Source organism: Carassius gibelio, chromosome A2 (assembly GCF_023724105.1).
Source record: "Carassius gibelio isolate Cgi1373 ecotype wild population from Czech Republic chromosome A2, carGib1.2-hapl.c, whole genome shotgun sequence".
NCBI classification, from domain to species: Eukaryota; Metazoa; Chordata; class Actinopteri; order Cypriniformes; family Cyprinidae; genus Carassius; species Carassius gibelio.
The window spans coordinates 10,480,464-10,502,927 of NC_068372.1; the positions used below are offsets into that span (position 1 = coordinate 10,480,464).

Here is a 22,464-nt window from a genome sequence, read left to right on the forward strand (position 1 = left end):
AGATAATGACGTGCTCTCCCGGTGCAGATTTATAGTCGCGCCGGTAGTGACGTCGGAGGCTGTCGCCGGCCAACAAGTTGGTGTTTTTTCAATGTATGCTTCAGACACGTGTCATGACGAGGTGTTCCCCATAGCAGCCCCTAGAGGTTTTCCCATTAAACATAAGGTTATCTATACACTGTTCCAGCAGTTAAGCAATTAAGGGAGCAATAATTTTTGCTATTCATTTGTTGTGTCTCCCAAAATGCATAATAAACATTCTAAACATTTAGTCCTGGTGTCCTCTACAGTGGAAATGTATGAAAACCAATATCATGTTTCTTAAAAAGGAAGTTATATTTTGGTTTGAAACCCCATAACATTTTCTTGAGCTGTTGATTTAAGACAAACAATTTGAAAATTAATAAGATTTAAACAATAATTACAAGATATTATCATGTTTCCACATGGATGTACAGTTGTATCACTAAATTAATGTCAGCCATTAAAATAAATAATACGGTAATAATAATTCTCTTTACATCAGCTTTCAATTAGCAAGTAATTTATAAGCATTTTAAAGTGTGTTATGTTGTGTATAATTAATAACTAGATTTTAATTGATATTTTATGTATATATATATATATATATATATATATATATATATATATATATATATATATATATATATATATTATCTTTATAAAGTAGGTTTCATTTTTTCATTCGATCTTATATTACTGTATTTTTTATTGTTTCACATGAAGTAATGCTTTTTTAATGTAAAATACTTGCATTCCTCGTATGAAAGATGCTATTGAAATATATAATATAATATAATATAATATAATATAATATAATATAATATAATATAATATAATATAATATAATATAATAATACTTATTTGTGTCCAGTCTTTTTAATGCAGAAAATAATACTGTAGGATTAAAAAAAAAAAAAATTTTCTCTGAAACTTTCAGATGGAAAACCCCGGTCCTAGATTGCCCTTTACTCTGCCAATTCTATGTTTTCGTAGGACTATCTGCTGTGGAATCGCCTCGGGGCCACGCTGGCAAATGGGGACCGCAGTGAGGAGGCAGTAGAGGCCTACACCAGAGCTCTGGAGCTCCAGCCAGGCTTCATCCGTTCGAGATACAACCTCGGCATCAGCTGCATCAACCTAGGGGCACATAGGTAATGAACCGAACCACTGAGCAGGGGTTGATGGGAAAGAACTGTTTGTCTCCTTAGCGTAGTTATAAATAGGCTAAAGCAGCTTTCTAAACTTTCAATTTTGATGACAGTCTGATTGACCTTTCTCTTTTCTCTTGCAGGGAGGCAGTGAACAACTTCCTGACAGCTCTGCACCAGCAAAAGAAGAGCAGGAGTCATCAAGTGATGTCCAGCAACATCTGGGCAGCTCTGCGGATTGCCCTCTCCCTCATGAACCAACCAGAACTTTTCCAGGCAGCCAGCGTGGGAGATCTGGACCTCCTAATGAGGGCCTTTAACATGGATATATGATCAACCTTGCGCCTGTGAAATCTATCATTCATGTACAATAGGCAAAAAGTTAATGTCAATATGATATGCACAGCTAATTTTGATGTATTTATGGGCAGCCTCTGTCTTCTTCAGAGGTTATTAAAGAGGGTGTTTATCTCCTATAGAGCACAAACAGAATAGTTGATGGGTTTTGAAAGTAGAGGAATAAATGTCAAAGAGAGTGAGAGCTAAAGCACCTTTTCCTTGATGTTTGTTATATTTTATAGGTTATCAGCAAACTGTGTATACTTTTGAAAAATTAACCAAACCTCGTTGTAGGAATATTGTTTCGCTTGTGGATGGGAATTGAGTATTAATCCTTTCAAAAACCTAGCTGTTTATCACGGCCAATTCTGAAGAACTTTTGTTCAGTTTGAGTGTTTTTAATCTGTTCATTTTACTATGTTAATTTATGTGTCTTTCCACAAGGTGGCGACGTTGTTTCGCTGAAAAGAGCATAGCAATATATCCAGTCCTCTATTAAGCCCAGTGAGGCCAAGTGCAGTGTGAAGAGTGATGCTAGCTGAATTTCACTTCAGGACACTACCCTTTCAGGGTGATCTGTGCCCATGTGTGCAGGCAGGGCGTGTTCCCCAGGCTTCCAGCAAGACCCTTTTAATGCTGCATGCTCCAGGGCATTCTGGATCAGGGCTCGGTGGGAAGCAACTTCAAAGACTCTGCATGAAAGGTCACAGCAAAAGCAGTATCATGTTGAAAGTGAGTGAGTTTATGTAAGACCGTTAGCCCAAACATATAAAGGGACTAAATACATTCACAAATCTATGAACAGCGTTTTGGGCATATAGTTCAGTTGTTTGGCCTGGTAAGTTTGAAGTGCAATTCATGTGACTGAAATTGCTTTCTATTTATATGGATAGAGCAGTTTCTAGCGAAGAAGCCATGTGCTAGAACAGTTATGATTTTGGCTCCTTTATATACAATTAGGCTGGATATTTTCGTTGAAGACATAACTATGCAAACCAGCAATTTATTTATTTATTTATTGCTAAAATTAGCAAAAAAAAACCTAACTAACTTTGGTGTCTTTATAATTTTGCTACTATGCATTATGAGGAAAACTGGTGTAACAGGAGTTAGCTGAAATAATTGAAGGGCAATGAATGACACACAGTATTTAAAGACATAAATAGCATTTAATAGTCTTTATAATTTAGTTTGGGCAAAATCAGATAAATTGCTTCATTAGATGCACCTACAATTTAAATAATACAAATGAAATCTGATGATTGCATGTATGACACACAAAAGAGATTTCCCTATTTTATGGTCTATTTTAACTTTAAAGTGAATGTAACTACTAATGACATACATTTTTGACGGACCAAAATTCCAACACAAATACACTATATATGACAATATTTAAACATACATATGCCATGTATGAACACAGTATGCGGGCATTGATGACATGTATTGTAGTGAATTACACTAGTTTTGCTATGACCAGGGCTGCAGAGCAGAATAGCAAGAGGAAATGTATTTATTTATTTGTAAAATAGATTCTTTCATGGAACAGTCACACAATGTATGCATGTCTACTCATCATTTATCATCTTTCAATCCTACATTAACATTAATATTAACAAGATGCATTTATAACCAATTTATTAAAGTTGTATTTTAGAAGAACTGAAATATGATTGTGTCTCTGAGTTTCCTTTCAAATCTAAGGGCACCCCTGACCTTTAAATTATTTAGAAATCCTGTCACCAGGGCAGCACCCACAGGCACACACTGAACACTGCTTTCCTTCTGTTTGAAATAATGCAGTGGTACAAATGTCATCTTATATTATACACAAATTAAGACATAACCTTGAATGACCTTAAATACTGTAAGCATTAGATTTGATATGGGTTATCCAAGATTTCCTCTGCAAGTTGAAATTTTAGACACCTTACATCATCAAGGCTCTGAAAATAAAGCTGTGTGGTTGAAAAGGAGAATGGCTTAAAATTAGTTTATGGATTTCTTTAGGATTTTAGGGAATGGGAGGATGTGAGGTGGATGACTTGGCAAGTTTTGTGTTTCATGAACTGTCATATCATCTTCAGATATAAAGCGACTCAAAATACTTTCTTTGTAACTGGAATAACTTTAGTGCTGTCTGTACCTTTGGGTGCATATATAGAAATTCTCAGCCCTTAATTAGCTTTTGTGGTATTTGAGCAGTTTTCAACAAGCAGTTTTCTAACCAATAATAAATGAGATACATAAATGCAAATATGGTGTTCATCCAGTGGTGCAGAATGTGTGAAATCAATTTGTGGGCATGTAATAATTCAGTACAATTTTGTCTGAATATGAACATAATTAACAGGAAGCAATTCAATGAAGCACTTGAAATTAAAGAGTTGGCAATGCACTACATGGAAAAGATTTCCATTTTAATAAATTGCTGATAGGCCTTTATTACGTTGTGATCCTACATTCAGGAATCATTCCTGCTTTTTGTGCATACACCTAGATAATGTGAACAAATGGTAAATAAATAAATATGGCAAATATTGTTCTGTTTAACACATTCTCAGCTGTGACACTGACCAAATAAACATGCAGTCACATCTACTGTCTCTTTAAGACCTCATCTCCCCACTTCCACTATTCAGCCTCCCCCATCCAGCCCCACCTTGTCCCCACTAGCAGTTCTCTCAGTGCTGGATGTTAACTAAAGTCCCACTGCTTATCCCAGTGGCAGTGCTCCTACCAGCACATACTCTACAGAGGGAGTCAGGTGCTTCCACTGACCGACGTCTCACTGCTGGACTTCAACATTCTAGGTAATACTGAATGTCAGTTAATACTGATTTTGTAATTTAATTACTTTTTTATTTGAGTGCTCTAGACAGGGTTTATAGAAGTGAGACTTGTAGTTTGCATTTATTAACCCATGGCATGCCGCAGATGGCTTCATTCTTGTCAGTACTGCCTAATGCATATTTTTATTTTGACCATGAATATTAAATTATAATTGCATTCAAACTTAAATTCTAAATATCTCTTTATTTATTTTTTATTAATTGATTTATGTTTGGAAAAATTGCCTCTGAAATAAAAAGTCACTCAAAGAAGCTGAAAATTGGCAACCACATAAATAAGTGAGAATATTTTGAATTTATTCTGTGACAAAGTACACTTTTAAAAAACACTTTTGCTGTACAATATCATAGATCAGACTTTTTTATTTTTTTATTTTAAATTACCGAAAGTAGTAGATTATATATAGATTAACACAATTATGTAATTAAATTTTTTTTTTCGACTATTATTCTAAGACTACATACGCATTGTTACAAATCAAATGCTTGTGACCCTGTATGTATCAAATTACTTCAGTCATTTTTATAATTGAGGAAGCTGATAGTCAGAACCATTTCAAGCGCGGGTGACTCCAGCAGGTAGGCGTCGATAAATGTCAAACTATTTTGATAAAAACACATTGGCTTCATGATAATATGCTATATAAACTAATAAGAGCTAAAATATACTCATTTTTTTCCGCAGGTACACTGAATACCCTTAATTTCAAAAACACGAAAATAATTTATATACCCCCTGCATCCAATTGTAGCCATGCTCTCAATAAATATCAGCATGGGCGTGGTAATCGCTCTGTGAATTGGCTTGTTTCGGATGTAAATAATACGAAATGAGAGCGTTAATATTTTGAAAAAACAAAAAATGTATAATAATAATAATCTGCTCACCCCTACAGGCGGTAGGAAGATCTTGTAGTGTTGTTGTTACATCAGGTAATGTATCAATGTTTGTGTGGTGGTCTGGAGTAACGTTAACTGGCATGATACAGTCACTGTTTGCTAGCCACTACGCTAACGTTAACCAAATCATAATATAACTAATGTTATGTTATTAACTTGACGGATGACAAATCTGCAGGGAAATGTTATATACCTATATACCTTTTGTCGCGTAAATAATGTCTTATAGGGAGGTTTCTGTGTAGTGCAACATGTGCAACGTTACATTTAATCCTATTAAACTCGATGACCAACACGAATGTATGAATAAACGGGCAGGTGTTCGTCTCTGTGTGGATATTTTATTTACAACTTCTTTTTTTTCTCTCGCGCGTTTATCATGACTGGTTTAACAGGTTCTGAGTGTCACAGGTTAAATGAGTGACTAACAACATCTGGATTAAGTAGGATTCATCAGATTACAAATATCCCAATGTTCATATTCGATTTTGGATTAAAAAGTCAATCCAGCTAGATCGAGCATGTGAAATATTTTTTCCGTTTGAGAGGATTCTATCTTCTCTAAAATTTACAGAGCTTTTTTGTATACAGTATGTTATTCTTAATATTATTGTGTGTGTTCATGTGTACAGTGTCTGATTTCGGAATGTTCTTTGCTAAAATGCACACTGATCATTGCTTACTTTTCCTGTAATTTGGTTTACTATGGTTGGGACCAGCAGTCTTCCTGTTTAAGCAGCATTGCTTGTTATGGTACTGTGTTTCCCTAAAATAACTTATGCTGAAATGTAGATTTCACAGAGGTCAGGGTAAAGCTGAATGATCTCTAGGGATATTCCCATATTGTGTCAAACCACCAATGTGGCAAGACCCTGCATTTTATTCAGTTACTCACTATTTGCTTTTAGGCAGAAATCAGACTGAAAGCTATAGGTAAGATTAATTGAGTCATGGAAAACATGGGAATTTTAAAATGCAAAATCTGTTATATTCTATAAATCTATGTTATATTCCTAGTTATATTCAGTCTAGTAAAAACATTGATGCTACTGGAGCACTTTGTATTCTTCACAAACTATATCCAAAGGGGCTGTCCTACTAGGTCTGTGGGACCTTTGACATGACATTCAAATGAATATGTGGAATTGTGCATGAGTGGCTTAAATTATTGATTCAGCATGAGTGCTCCGTTATTAAGCAGTCCTTTATTGACTACTTAACGTGACTTGGTGTTTGTCTGTGCATTGCAGGTCTTTGTCAGTATTATCAAAGCTGGGAAGGGAGTGAAACGCTTGGAGGACCATGAGTGAGCTGGAGCAGTTGCGGCAGGAGGCAGAGCAGCTGCGCAATCAGATCAGGGTAAGAACTGATACCCTTTCTGATTAACTGAAAGGATTTTGCCACTCTTTCAGTCCAGTCTATTGGCTCATTTTGTATTGGTTCGTTGAAGTCATGTCAGAAAGATCATATTTATTTATTGAGATGATTGCACTTGAATGCCACCACAAACACCTGACGTTGTAATTATGACTTGCCAGCACATGAATACGTAGTAGGACTTGAATGCACCATGTCTTCCATATCTAATACATCTGATTCATATCATGAGCTCATTAGAAGAGATATCCATGAATTGAACAGAGTGTTTCAGATAAGAGGGACATACAAAATGTGCAGAGCAGTGGATCCCCAGGACCGTAGTTGGGAACCACTGAATTAGCAAAAGCAGTTGTGTGAAATGTGGAAAAGAGCCAGGGGCCAGCAGAGTTGATTGAAGGAGCTTCAAAATCCTTTGAGCTGTGATAATTCACACAACATACTTATTGATACATACGATTAGTTTCAAAAGTTTGGGTTGTTTTTATTTATTTAAATTGTCAGTAAAGGATTTTACTAAGACAAATGCTATTATTTTAAACATTCTATTCATCAAAGCATCCTGAACAAAAATGTATCAGCTTTACCACAAAAATATAGGCAGCACAACTTTCTTTTTTCTGTATTGATTAGAATAAGAAATGTTTCTTGAGCATTGAATCAGCATATTGAAATGATTTCTTAAGGATTTGTGTAACGCTGCTGGGATATCAGCTTTGACATAAAAGGAATAAATTAAAATTTTAAATATTAAAATCAAAGTTATTTTAATTTTTAATAATATTTTATGATATTACTGTTTTACTGTATTTTTTATTTAAATAATTGCTACTGTTGCAATCATAAGAGAGTTCTTTAAAGAATACAAAAAGAAAAATCTTAGCAACCTCAAACTTTTGAAAGGCAGTGTATAAGGAAAGTATAAGTGGTTAATGTATGGATATATTGGCAATGCTGATTAATTGGCTGATATTTTGCCATTTAGAGTTTATCTGCATTAGTACATTTATGGTACCCATTTAGCTGAAGTAGTAGTAGTAGATTCTCATTGAGCCAGCTCCAAAATGTATAGTCCAAATGGTTCAAAATATGTAATTGCATAATAACTGTCTGTTGCTTGTAATTTGTTTCTCTGTTCTTATTTTGTCATTGACTGTTTGCTTGTCTTCGGAAAGCTTGAGTTTTATTATTTATTATTTTTATTTTTTTTACTTAAGCTAGTATTATTTTTTTTGTATTATATTGTAATTGATTATTAGAATTAGGAAATTTCAGTGACAAAATTTTTATATAGTAAAAACCTTACCTACCTTTATTTACTTAAAGGGGATATATTACATTGTTAAAAATAACATTATTTTGTGTATTAGTGTAATGCAATGTGTTTATATGGTTTAAGGGAAAAAAAAAAACACATTATTTTCCACATACTGTACATAATTGTTGCTCCTCTATGGCCCACCTTTCTGAAACGCGTTGATTTTCACAAAGCTCATCATTCTGAAAAGCAAGCTGTACACTGATTGGCCAGCTATCCAGTGCGATGTGATTGGCTGAATACCTCAAGCATGTGACAGAAACATAACGCCCCTTAATAAAACGGTCATGCAGCGACAAGACAAAAACAATAAAACCCATTATAAATGATGCATTTGTTGCATCCAGTGGGGACATAATTACTGAATATAATGACTTATATTCTCTTTTTATGAGTTGCATTGCGTAGCCCGTGAGCCCGATGCATCGTCACAGAAACAAGAATGAGATGCATTCTAACATAACTTGACTAACTCAGTTAGTGTGGGCTCGTTTAAAATATTGCACATATATAGGCCATTCAGATTACTTGTTAAAGTGCAATGAAATATCTTAAATCTGCAGAGAATAGGGTTGTGCCGATAGACGATAGAATCGTGTATCGACGATAGAGATATCGACGATAGCATACTTCTATAAAAAATATAACACTGGCATCAGTTAATTTGAACTTTTGAATACTTTATATTTAACGTGTTCGTTTATGTCCAATATTAGAGTTAAACTGTTGTACTTTAAATGAAATCTACTATTGATTTTCACCATTGACATTTAGATTGATAACTTCCGTGTGCAGATGCGGGTATTTGTTCACAGTGTGTGTGTGTTCACTGCTCTGTGTGTGTACACTTTGGATGGATTAAATGCAGAGCACGAATTCTGAGTATGGGTCACCATACTTGGCTGAATGTCACGTCAATTTCACTTTCACTTTAACGCTAGTTTATCAGTATGTTTGAAAGTATATTTTTTTATTTGATTATTGGTGATTCCATAGGCTCTCTAGTTTCGCACACATACGTGGTTTAGAACACCAAATAGTTATGCTATGACATGAACAAAGAGTCTCTCTCTTGCTCCACATATGCATGATAATATTGTAATAAACTATTAAAATAAACATATCGCCCAACACTAGCAGAGAATGAGTCTAATATCGACTTGACTTTTGACATTGACATCTCCTATCGTCGATACACAGTACTATCATGTATCGGCACAACCCTAGCATTACATATTGCGCAGCGTAACAAAACTATGTCTGCATTTGTGAGATATACTATTATCGTGAAATAAAATGACTCATTATGCAAAATGTATCATATCGCCCACCCCTAAGATGTCTTGCATGTCTTGAGCAGCAAGTAATCGGCATTTACCTACTGTACATCAGCTTTGTTTATTGGAATAGTTTTTTGTGCTTTTCGTTTTTATTTGATACAAGTTTCATGTAGACCTGAGTGCCAGGAAATAGACTATATGTGTTTTCCTCCGCCTAGAATGCGGTAGAATGACTGCACTCTGATATGCTGCTGTTCCCATTGTAGGATGCCAGGAAAGCATGCAACGACTCCAGCTTGTCCCAGGTAAGCAGCTCTGCCACCGTCCCTGCTGGATCCCCCTCCTTATAAGAGCAGATCTGGTCTAACCCATGGCTATGGGGCATGTCTATGGTCACTTGTTCTCTGAGCTCAGCTCAGACATGCAAATGGGCTGCTGACGTACATGCTGAACATGCTCTTGAGTGCGCTGAAATATTAAATAACCTCTTACATGCCAAGTCCTCCATCAAAATTTAAACACTCAGCCCACGCCCTGGTGGTTTTAGTGATTTAATATTTCTATTTGGATTATTTATTTTTGCATTTGAAAAGAAGGCTCTTGTACTCTTCAAAGATGTTTAATTCTTAACTTCATTCAGTGTTATGTTAATTTTAGATAATCACAATAAGTCATATCAACTAAAACAGCACCTTTTCCACATGTGAGTGATCAGTGGCACACCTTAGATTGATGAAATGCCCCCCTGCTTGCTTTATAATGTAACTGTAAATTAAGATTTCTGTGTGTGCTTAGATTACAGCTGGTCTGGATTCAGTTGGAAGGATCCAGATGAGAACGAGGCGGACACTCCGAGGCCATTTAGCCAAAATCTACGCCATGCAGTGGGCTACTGATTCTAGGTCAGTTGATAGAGAGAGAATGCGTGGGCTGGAGGATGGGCGCACTCAGAGGAAGCCTGCACCTCTGTCAGTGTACACTGAATGAATAATACAGCAGACCTCTCACAACGCAGGGGTGTTCTAGGATTGTGTAGGCTGCCTCCTGTTCCAGGCTTTCTTTTCCTCCCTTTTCTCCTCCCTCTGTTATTCACCCCTTCTCCAGCTGTGCATCCATTCTAGTGCTTTAGGGAGGAGACATAATTGCGTGACACTTTATTTGAAGGTGTCCTTGTCACACATGTTACATATACTTACTATTATAATAACAATTAATTATGTGCACATAACCCTGAACCAAACCCTTATCCTAACCCTAACCATGTAGTAAGTGCATGTAGTTAATATTATTCAGTACTTATATGTATAATAACACTGTAACAAGAACACCTTAAAATAAAGTGTAACCCATAATTGTTAGATAAGTGGAGTTTGTGTCCATAGTTGCTATCAGTGTTTGTCATAAATTATCAAAAGCATTTGCACTGTGTTCATGTTATAAGCATCAATCTTTGTCTGCATGTTAAACTTGAAGTATTTTTAATCTGTGATGTGTATTATGAACAGTGGTTTACTCTTTAACCCTTTTTTTTACATTAAGGTTACTAGTTAGTGCCTCACAAGATGGCAAACTCATCATTTGGGACAGCTACTCCACAAACAAGGTTAGTCCAGCCCAGCAAGTGAATGTACATCTAAAATACACAGCTGTTGAACAAAAATATGTATATAACTGTCATAAATGTAGTGACTTCTTTCTAAAAAAAAAAGAACAATATATTATTATAGTGAGTTAAAATTCACTACATCAGTTGACCTAGACTGTTATATACCTCCCCGGTTGCCTCAGTGTGCACAAACAATGTACACTCGGAGTATTTCTCCATACAATGGGGCACCACGCAAGGGTGCCATCTCTCTCCCTTGTTATTCGCCATACCAATTGAACAATTGATCAATTTGGGATTAGGCTCCTAAAAGATCTATTCTTAAATAATACTTTTTGATCTTTTGAAGATCTTAGAAGTAATTTTGCTTTACCTAGGTCCCACTTTTTTTAGATTCTTGCAGATTAGAAGTTTCATCAAGAAGATATTTGTCTCTTACCCAAGAAAACCATCTTCCTCTCCTATCGAGACACTGCTTGATCTGAACCCTCATAGCAGGGGACTCATCTCAAGCATATACTCTATTATTACATCTATAAACCCACAGAACATTGATGATATTCGTAACGCCTGGCAAAATGATTTGGGCAGAGAAATTGCAGATGGAGATTGGGAGGATACTTTAAAACGAGTACACTCCTCCTCACCTTGTGCTAGGCATGGATTAATTCAATGTAAGGTTCTTCATAGGCTCCATTTTACGAACTCCAAATTAGCCAAGATTTACCCTAATGTTAGCCCTGTGTGCAATAGATGATCTCAATCTCCTGCGACAACTGCCCATATGTTCTGGTTGTGTCCTGTCCTGAATGAGTTTGGAGGGGAATTTTTAAATCATATATATATAAAATATTCAGATTGACCCTGACCCTGATAGAACTCAGAAAAGACATTAGCTCTGTTATAGCCTTCACTACACTACTGGCGAGGCTATTTTAATATTGTTTCATTGGAAAAGGGCAGACCCTCCAACACATAGTAGCTAGATAAAAGAAGTAATGTCTTAAATTCAGTTGGAGAAGATTAAATACATTGTGAGGTTCAAAACGTAGGTTTCATAACATATGGTCCCCCTTTGTAAGAGATTTTGAAGAGCTCCCCGGCCTCTGAGATTGGAGTTATTTACCTTAATCCTTGTTTCTTTTTGCAGCATCTCTCAATACTTTGCATTATTTGTACATATTCCCTTTTATATTTATTTATTTTTAGTAATTTTTATTTTTTAAGTTTAATATGTATCTTATGCATTTATTTATCGGTGTGAATCTAAAGCTTTTATGCCTTTTCTTTCATAAATCTGTTACTGTTAAAACAACTTGTATCATTTTTCCTCCATTGTTTTTCTGGGCCAGTATTCTCAAAATGTGTACTTATGTTTCCTATGAAAGTGTTCCTCTTCTTTTGGGAGTCTTTAACTTCTTTGCTTCTCATATGTTCCCTAATTACTGTTAAGCTTTTCAAGTCTAAAGAAAATTTATGGACCTTACAAACATGGAACACTGTTTTTCCTCAATTTATTATTATATATTTTTTTTTCGTCGTGTGTACTGTATATAGGGGGGAGGGTTTGATGTTTGTTAATGTAATTGTATATGCTACAACCCAATAAAAAGTATTTACACAATCAGTTGACCTAAATTTTGTAGAAGCTAAAACGCAAGTGTAAATCATAAAATTCAAGTCATCAAAATGAAAGTGGTAGTTTGCACAAAAATAATTTTCTTATACTTAGCCTCTTGGTGCTTCAACCCAATTGGAGGATTTGTGGAACATCCATGGTCTTGTGCTAAATTTGCAACCATATATTAGCATACTACTCTTCTCTTACTATTTTTTACATTTTGTTATATGACAGAAATAATAGGAGTAGTATGCTAATCCTTTTTTAAGAACGCGAATAGCAAGTGCAACAATTTTTGTTTGGTTTCTTTTCAGATTCATGCCATTCCATTAAGGTCATCATGGGTGATGACTTGTGCCTACGCTCCCTCAGGGAGTTACGCAGCCTGCGGAGGCCTGGACAACATCTGTTCCATCTATAGCCTTAAAACCCGTGAGGGCAACGTCAGAGTCACCAGAGAACTTTCTGGACACACAGGTAAAATCTGTCAGCAGCAGGATTAGCATCATTAGTCTGCATATTTAACATACAGTGGGTTGAAGCTCCTGTTCTAAGATATACTTTTTCCCCCTTCCTCACCAGGTTATTTGTCATGTTGTCGCTTTCTGGATGATAGTCAGATAGTCACCAGCTCTGGAGATACTACATGGTGAGTCCATCACAGCTTTAAATGACTGTCCCATAGACTGCCATGTAAAATACACTGTCAAGGTCCAGTATGAGAAGCTTTTCATACTTTTCTGATCCTTGACAGTTTATTTGACAGTCTATGGGACAGTCACAAGCCTACCGGTTTTTATCCAAAATATCTTTAATTGTGTTCTGAAGATGAACGAAGCTTTTACAGGTTTGGAATGACACAGGGGTAAGTGATTAATGACAAGATTTTCAATTTGGGTTTGGAGTATCCTTTTAACATTCTCACGGAGAACGGTCTTGTCAGGCTGCTCTGAAAGAACAAACTCTGAAGGACACAAGGGACTGGGACTGTTAGCTGAGAAAGATCACAGTACATCTCAATTCTGAAAAAGATGCATTATTCGCACCCACTACTGAAGGAACTGCCAGTGTCTTCTGCTTGTTTTTAAAGGCTGAGTAATTCCAAACAAACTTGACAACAAAGAATATGATTTACATGTAGCAGATCAAATTCTCCATGTTATTGAAGACTCTCTTGCATAATTCTTCTCACAGTGCTCTCTCAGCCTAGTGATGGCCGTGATAGCACATGTACATCATGGAGACATCTATTTGATATCTGCATTTAAATCTGCAAGATGTATTTTTGTGTTTGTTCCATCTGAAATAAGTCTTTAAGACATATCCTATTAGATTTTAAATAGACATTTAGAAGATGTCTTTAAGATGTTTTTGATAAAAAAAAACAGCTTTTTCTAAGACATTTATCAGATGTTTTTACACAGCAGATTAGTCACTTTTTACACACTGTAACACTGGCCCGTTGTTTCGGAACCTGGCGTGTTTTTCTCAAACCAGTTATAAAAAAAAAAAAAACGATTTTCTCTTATGTACAATGTCTTGATTGTTCCAAATGAAGTACTGGTGAGGGCAGAAATTGTGCTTAAAAATAAATTACCATGTAAGTAATGCCTGATAAAAAAATGTAGATAAATTGTAAGGGATTTTAGCAATATTATAATAACAGATCAACAGGAAAGGGAGATCACCTAATTTGGAAAAGTAGTCATTGGGGTTAAAATCCCAGATTGAGTTTGGATTACACAAAAACTGTTTAATACAATTAATTTTGAAAGTGTTGTTCTAAGAAGAGAAATCAAGGAAATTCAGCCCACCATACTCATGTGTTCATTAATACAGACTTCTTAACATAATGGATTGATACATTATTTTATCAACTGATTTACAGATTTTGATGTCCACATATAGAGAGAGTGCAGAGTATTTAAGCCTGGAGATGCCAAAATGAGCTGAAAAGAATACACGTCACACCTCTGTTTATCAATTTGCACTGGCTTCCAATAGCTGCTTGCATAAAATTCAAGGCATTGATGTTTGCCTACAAAATCACACCTGGCTCTGCACCCATTTACCTAAATTTATTACTTCAGACTTATGTGCCCTCTAGAAGCTTGCGTTCTGCAAGTGAACATCGCTTGATTGTGCCATCCCAAAGAAGCACAAAGTCACTTTTATGGACATTTAAATTAAATGTTCCCTCCTGGTGGAATGACCTCCCCAACTCAGTCCGGGCAGCTGAGTCCTTAGCCATCTTCAAGAATCGGCTTAAAACATCTCTTCCATCTTTATTTGACCCTCTAACTTTAACACTCACTATTCTAATTCTATTCCTTAAAAAAAAAACTAATCTCTTTTTATTCTATTTTCTTTTCATTTATTATACAATTATTAAAAAGACCTCAAACACTAGCTTGCTCTATTCTTTTTTTATTCTGTTTTCTTTTTCTTTATTATATTATTTAAAAGCCCTTGCTATGTGTACTGTGTTAAAGCCAGGACTTGTTATAGCACTTATATAACATTGCTCTTTGTTGTTTTTGATTACTTCCATTGTCCTCATTTGTAAGTCGCTGAAGACCCAGGTCAGACCCATAGACTGAAGACCCAGGTCAACAATAAATTAAGATTTTCTGTTTATTATAGCATTATAGTTTTGTATTGTTTGCAGTGTGATCAACGTTTGCGTAAGTACTATTAGACATGTTAGGGAAGTACATTTTTATTGTATTTTTTTAAATGAACGAAATGACTCGAAAAAAGATTTGTTAATTTTGCTGAACAAGACTCAAAAGTCAGAGTCTATAAAATTATCCGAACTTCCCATCATTAGTTCATATATGCCCAAACAAACTGAGCTAAGGCGGGACCCACGCCAGGTTCTGAAACAACGGGCCAGTGTGAAAGCACCCTTATCAAACGAACAGCACTAACAGAGAAATGGCACCAGAGTTTGTTTTAATCGAACCAAACATGACAAGTGTGAACACACCCTAAGATCTCTTCACTGAGGGACTTCTGGAAGAGTCCTTCATGAAAGGAATTCAGTTGGAACGTCCCTACAAATGTTGTCCCCTTCGCAAAGTGCCCATCAAGAGTACAATAAATGCTGTTTGAAATAAAAGGTACTGCAATATTTCTTGAGGTCTTTATCCCCAAAAATTTCAAATCTTTTGAAGTTCAAAGCTTATAGGCTTCTGTATGCCATCTGCCCACAGTGACTTCTGAGATTTATAATGGTTCGATTTTCTCAAGTCTGCATTTTCTTTTCAGTGGTCAGTTTGGTGATCTTGTACTGAATGTGAACCAGCTGTATTTCTCCTTTGCAGTGCTCTGTGGGACATTGAGACCGGTCAGCAGACCACCACATTTACAGGGCACACTGGAGATGTGATGAGCCTGTCCCTTAGTCCAGACTCTAGGACCTTTGTGTCAGGTGCCTGTGATGCATCCTCCAAATTGTGGGACATCCGAGACGGAATGTGCAGACAGTCTTTCACCGGACATGTTTCTGATATAAATGCTGTCATTGTGAGTGTTGAAGAGAAATGTCATCAGCAGTGTCTGATACTTGGTTCACGTCTTATTGAGCCCATGCAAGTCTTTCATAATACTTATTGTTTATTTTTAGTTTGTAAATGCTTATATCCATTTTCAATTGTGCTCATTTCTTCAGTTCTTCCCGAATGGTAATGCATTCACTACGGGCTCAGACGACGCCACTTGTCGTTTGTTTGACCTTCGCGCAGACCAGGAACTGATGATGTATTCGCATGACAACATTAACTGCGGCATCACCTCTGTGGCCTTCTCTAAGAGTGGCCGTCTGCTGCTCGCTGGCTACGATGACTTCAACTGCAATGTATGGGATACTCTAAAGGGAGAGCGTGCAGGTCAGTACTTCTCTCAACCCTTTTGACCACACAGAAAAAACTCAAGCAAGCACCTTTAACTGCCTAAATCGAGCAACAGGACATCACAGTGCAGACAATAAATTACAATAAATCTCACTACTTCAGACTAGTATTTATATACTGGAATGACAGCAATGTCCAATTTAGTCAATCTTAACTTGTGTTACTACAGAAGACCATTTTCCCCCAGGATGAACAATGAACATACATGTGATTCACATAGACAGCCACTAATTTGTAAGACACTTATCTCTTTTACTATGTTGCTCTTGTGTTTTAAGGTGTTCTAGCTGGGCATGACAACCGGGTCAGCTGTTTGGGGATATCAAGTGACGGCATGGCTTTGGCCACCGGTTCTTGGGACAGCTTCCTTAGGATATGGAACTGATCTCACTGGGTTGTACTTTTTGGAGCCACTCGTTCTGATCATACAATCACTGTAGTGCACCGCTGACACACAGGACCCTTCCCCCTCCATCTCCTCCTTATAGAAGACCTAGTTTCTTCATCATCTTTTCTTTCTTAGACCGTATTTTCCCACCATCCTGCAAGAGGTGAGGATATTGAAGAGCCTTCCCTGGCTCTCTGTCTTTTGGGATTCACGTATGACTCAAGGTGGTGAACAGGCTTTGTTGTGTATATATCTGCCATTCTTTGTGCTTGTATGTATAACATATACACTTCTGACAGTGTTTGGGTGTCCTGGTGTGTGGATACTCGTGATGGATGTCTTCACTATCCCCGTTTTCTTTTCCTGCTTATTTTTATTTTCTTTGTCCCCAGTCACAGTGGTATTTGCCACACAGTGGCCAGTGTTATTAACTAAGGGATTAGACTGCCACAGTATTGTAGGCCATCAGTGTTTGACCGTTGACCTTAATTTAGTTCGCATTAGGAAGCATCAGTGTTGAGTCTGTTGTGTCATAAATGGTTCAGGCTCAGCTTGCTAACGTGTAGTTGTGAGAGAAACACTGACGTCACTGAGCTTGTCTGCTATCCTCTAAGCTTGACCGTAATGTTTACCGTGTTTCAGTGTATTAAAAACTGTATTGCAGTCTGCACAGAAGGATTTACCATCAGCCTGTCTGTCCATCTGTCTTTATTATCACTAGATATACTATCTGAGATTTGCTGCTTTCCAAACTGATTCGGCTGGATATATGTAATAGATTTATAGTTAAAGGGATCGTTCACCCACAAGTGTAATTTGTTGTCATTTGCTCACCCTCATGTTGTTCCAAACCTGTATGTCATTGTCAAGATTGAGATGTTTATGCTTTAATTTTAAGAAATTTAAGTTGGTATTAATTTTACAGTTGCAATCAAAATTACTCAACCCCCTATAGACTGCAGTACTTTACAAATACAAGCTTTTTTAAAGATCCAGGATAAAATCAAAATTGTATCTATAACAGTTCACTGGCATATTAAAAGTGATATTGTCAATATATAATGTAATACTTTTGAGTTATAAGATTTGTTAATAATACTGCTATGTCATAATTATTCAACCCCTATTCAACATTGCTGTTTTTAAATCACTTATTTGCATGGTGGGGAATAAAACAGTCTCAAAACACAATTAAGCTTTTAGAAACTTATTAAAAACAGAATTAGCTTGAACCGTTACACATACAGTTTGGCCTATGCATGTGTTGTAGTTGAGTAGTAAAAATGTCAACAGAGATCTCACAAAAGCTAAAGAGAATAAATATCATAGTACTTTAGAAAGGCTAAGGCTATATGAAGATTTCCAAGACATTGAAAGTTCCTAGAGACACAGCTCTCAGCCTTGTTTCTTAGCTTAAAGTGTGTTTTATCAGAAAATCTTTGAGGTTGTGGAAGAAAAAGCACAATAACATAAAATGTTTAATCAGAGCAACTGAGAAAATTCTGCAATGTTAAGCCAAAGACTTGCAAGATGACCCAATGAAAGGAGGGAAACCATTTCAATGTAAGAAGAACACTAGACAAGTATTGCCTTTATGTTGAGACATCTTGTAGAATACCACTCTTGATCAAGAAGAACAAAGGACAACATGAACTTGATAAAATTCATTTGTGTAGACTTGTGGAGCTCTGGAGGAATGTTATATGGAGTGATGTGACCAAACTGGAACCTTTTGGACCCATGGATCAGCGGTATGTCTGCTGCAAAAAGGCAAAGCTCATAAGCAGAAGAACACCATCTCCATCCTCAAACTTGGAGGTGGATCAGTCCTGTTATGGGGTTTCTTTACTGTAGAAGGAAGTGGAAATCATGACGGTATGAAGGACATCATGGATTCTTTAAAGTGTCAGGCCATTTTGACAAGAATTGTGATGCCTTTGGTGCAAAAACTGAAGCTGATGATCAATGGACTTTCCTGCAGGCCAGTCATACCAAAGTACACATCCAAATCTACTACTGCTTGGTTCAGGGATCAGTCATAGAATGTACTTGAGTTACCTGTTCAGTCTCCAGGCTTAATTCTCATTTCAAATATCTGGTTGAATTTGAAGAAAGCAGTGGCAATGTGAAAACCAAAGATGATCAGTGATCTGAAAGCTTTTTCAGGTGTGGAATGGGCCAAAACTGTAGTAGAGAGGTGACAGAAATTTTTTCTGCACAAAGGGGGTTGACTAATTTTGAACATGAATGTTTAGAGCCAATTTGAATTTTATCATGATTCATCAATGTTCCATTCTCAGAATCACTCAAAAGTGTATTAACAAACTTTCTCTAATACTTTACTGATGTCTTTGTTAAATTGATTTCATAAAATTTTATCCTCCACAGCAAATTGTCTTGCAAGTCAAGGGGGTTGAATAATTTTGATTGCAACTGTACCTCTGCAACCAGATTGAGTGGGCTGAATGAACTCAAGAACTGAATCAGAATGAACCAATTCCTTAACAATCCAACGAGATTGCATATGTCACTGTTATCAGTGAATTACGACTTTTCACGAAAAGCTGTTCTATGTCTTAAGACCTAAAGTGGTACAAATATCATATGGACCACTTTCATGGTGCTTTTACATCTGTGGATGCACAAAAAATGGGTTTGGAATAACTTGAGGTGAGGGTAAGTGATGACATTTTAATCTGAACTATTTCTGGAAAGTTTAGGGTTAAGTCTTTTGTTTTAATCCAAACACCAAACATGGCCTTGATGCTTTGTGAGACTTTACCATTTGTGAGCAGGCTCAAAGTGCAACCTGATACCTAACAAGAGGCCTTGGTCACTGCCACTCTGACATTGTCTGCCTTTCTACACACGTTATGAACACCTGCCCTCTGAGATGAAGACCTAGTTAGAACTGTATGCTTTTGCACTAGAAAATAGTCACGTGAGACTGCACACACTGGTGTTTCTGCACATACAGTATTTCATTTAATATGCTTCAGCTCTGTGACAAAAAAGCTGGAAAAACTGTCATGGACCACAAGCTACACTGATGTGAGTATTGAAGGTATAAAGCCCTTTGTCTGCTTCTGTAAAATAACAACAAAAAAATGCCAAATTTCACTTGAACCATAAATAATCAGTTTTAATTTGTGCCAATCAGTATGAATAAATATATAGACTGGCTTTGTGGGCATATAAAAATCTGTAAAAATGTTATTTGTTTGTTTTTTATTGTGGTTATTAAATTATTGGTATTTCTTTTTTCAGATATGTTTCGGACATATTAATGATGGCATTTTTATGCTTGATTTATAACATTACAGTTCATCAGGTAAATTTTTTTTTTCAATTATTAATTTGAATCGTCGTCATTTATGATATGAAAGGACATCCAACAAATGTGGAAGGAAGATCTTTTTTATTATTATTGTTTACAACATTGAGGTGGTTAAGGTAATTAAGGTACATATACTCTACGTACATAGTGAATGAAGGTGTTTTTTTTTTATTTTATTTTTTTTAGTAAAACCAACATTATTCATATGACATCCAAGTCTCCTCAAAATATAGCCTTATAGTTCTTTAATTGAATGTTCCAGTCTCAATAAAAGTTCAATAACAGTCTCATTCAACAATGTAAGGTACACTTGTAAGTAAATTAGTTCGGCAATTTTTTTCTGAGCATATGAGGCAATTCCAATTACTGTGTACGGCATATTTGGCAGTTCTATTTTTATTATTTGGGTTACGTAATTGAAAAAATAAATAAATAAAAATAGTTGTTGTAAGTGTAGTCATTTATCCATGATTGTTGCTTTTTGTATGTGTGTGTGAAGACTAATTAGATTGACTTTATCTTGTATTGAATTCTGGAACATTCAATCCATGAACATTCATTACATTTAAAGTTCAACCTGAACTTGCCAGTTCATCATTAAAGTACATGAACATGACTGTAAGGAGAAAGCAGCATAATATCCTATGGATAATTCAACTAGGGTACTGAGTCTTATCCTATGGATAATATCAATCACTTGCAATACCACAATACCACTGCTTGCTACCTTAACAGTTTTAGAAACCTTAACGGTATGACAACATGCATGGCCTTTTAAGTTACTTGAGAACTGAATCGTAGTGCTTGTAGTCACCAACTGTGAAAAGTGTTAGAGCTATCATATTAAATGATCCAGATCTTTGCAATCACCCCCCCCCCCCCCACCTCATTTACAGTAGGCACTCGTCACATAAGCCCTAAATATTGTCTGCACATCTGCTGGCCTTCCGGTTAGAGAAAGTGAGAGCTTCATTTTCCTGAATCTGTTGTAAAACATGGTTGTTTTTACTGAGGTTGTAATGCTGACAAGAAGCGCTGGGCGGTTTGGTATTGCTTTATTTTTTAGGATTGTGGCGGTTTCAAGGTTTATCATGCCTTTTCCCTGACTGGGCCATTATGTGTCTCAGAATGCACTTTTGCACACTGTTGCAGAACCACTGCATTTAATACATTAAACAAATGCATGAAACAAACACAGCAGATGAATGAGTATGCAAATTCACACTCTGCCAGCAGGTGTAAACCGTAGGTGTTTCCTGCTGTAAACGAAGCAGTGCTGCACTTATAAACACTGCTTTAATATGTATTATATGGAGGTAAAACGAAATGAAAATACCATCTGCATTTTCTGATGACAGTTCCCCTCAGAAATACATTCATATAAACCTCCACTCCCAGTTCAGTATTTAGTATTTTCATTCAGTATTTTGTGGAAGAAAACAGACAGTGCTGGAAGCAGCTAATGATCATCAGATTGGGTAAAACAGTGTAAAATAAATAGAATCTATGATTCTGAGGAAATAAATAAGTTAACATATAAATATATTAATATTTCCCCAAGTATGTGCACTTTTGGACTATAGCCCTAATGTACGCTTTTCGGTGAAACGACAGTATGTGAACACATATAGCAGATGTGACTGAATATGAATGCATGCTGTTATTCTACTAAAAACATCATACATTAACGAAGTTTATGTATTTACTTCAACTGCAATAGACACACATACAGTACTTTGCAAAAGTCTTAGGCCACTAGTATTTTCACCAACAAATAAAATGGTTTTAAGACAGTTATCTCTATCTTTTCCTGTAGTGTGTCAGTAGTGAAGCATGACTGCTGGTTTGTGCTGTTTTATGATGGTCTTAAACTGGTCCTGGGCAGGAGCAGCACATGAACATAATAATAATAATAATAATGATTATGTAATAACAATAGTAGTAGTAATAATCATGTGATAATGACACATACCCAGCGCATACCACACCTTCTGTCAGTATTTAAGTATTTTTTTTTTTTTTTGTCAGTTCATTTAAAAAAGAAGTGTGATCTTTTGAGAATATTAACAACAGACTGTCACCAACCTTCAGACAAATTTTGGTTCACCAAAAAAAGCAAGTGTGCATGATTTAATAGTGCATTTTAGCGATATATCTACATGGTGCAAAATAAATTATCCTTACTGATGTAATGGACAAAACTATCTGAATGGTCCTGCATTAACTGTGACCTTATGATGAGAGCCAAGATGATTTTGTTTTTAATTCAGTTATTCAGTAATTCTGAGTTCTGAATTTTTTGTCCCTCACTGGTGTGTGTATTATGGACTGAACCAGCAGACAACTGCCTCATGATT

General features: G+C 36.1%; 2 protein-coding genes across 5 annotated transcripts in view; both read left to right on the top strand.

Annotated features, from left to right (window-relative positions):
- LOC128022630 (PEX5-related protein-like) overlaps window positions 1-1,719 on the top strand; it is a 56,936-nt gene extending 55,217 nt beyond the window's left edge. For all 3 annotated transcript variants that reach the window (XM_052610368.1, XM_052610385.1, XM_052610377.1), the window contains 2 exons: window positions 1,018-1,175; window positions 1,316-1,719. In XM_052610368.1, coding sequence (XP_052466328.1) covers window positions 1,018-1,175; window positions 1,316-1,505 — 348 coding nt within the window. In that variant the 3' untranslated portion in view covers window positions 1,506-1,719. The remainder of the gene's footprint in view (window positions 1-1,017; window positions 1,176-1,315) is intronic.
- A 3,203-nt stretch (window positions 1,720-4,922) lies between these two features.
- Window positions 4,923-19,953, top strand: LOC128022647 (guanine nucleotide-binding protein subunit beta-4-like). 2 transcript variants are annotated; one of them, XM_052610405.1, is made up of 10 exons: window positions 4,923-4,945; window positions 6,517-6,625; window positions 9,508-9,546; window positions 10,037-10,143; window positions 10,781-10,844; window positions 12,783-12,945; window positions 13,051-13,117; window positions 15,795-15,996; window positions 16,142-16,358; window positions 16,661-19,953. In XM_052610405.1, exons 2-10 carry the CDS (start codon window positions 6,569-6,571, stop codon window positions 16,765-16,767), a joined length of 1,023 nt encoding a protein of 340 aa, XP_052466365.1. In that variant the 5' UTR covers window positions 4,923-4,945; window positions 6,517-6,568; the 3' UTR covers window positions 16,768-19,953. The 2 variants fall into 2 exon arrangements, with proteins under 2 accessions (XP_052466365.1, XP_052466358.1); XM_052610398.1 differs by lacking the exon at window positions 4,923-4,945 and adding an exon at window positions 5,146-5,299.
- The last annotated feature ends 2,511 nt before the right edge of the window (window positions 19,954-22,464 follow it).

Bases quoted from the DNA above. Each gene is read 5' to 3' on its own strand.
- LOC128022647 (XM_052610405.1), top strand. From the start codon at position 6,569: ATGAGTGAGCTGGAGCAGTTGCGGCAGGAGGCAGAGCAGCTGCGCAAT. The intron at 15,997-16,141 runs GTGAGTGTTGAA...TCATTTCTTCAG, and splicing joins CTGATATAAATGCTGTCATT to TTCTTCCCGAATGGTAATGC. The intron at 16,359-16,660 runs GTCAGTACTTCT...TTGTGTTTTAAG, and splicing joins TCTAAAGGGAGAGCGTGCAG to GTGTTCTAGCTGGGCATGAC.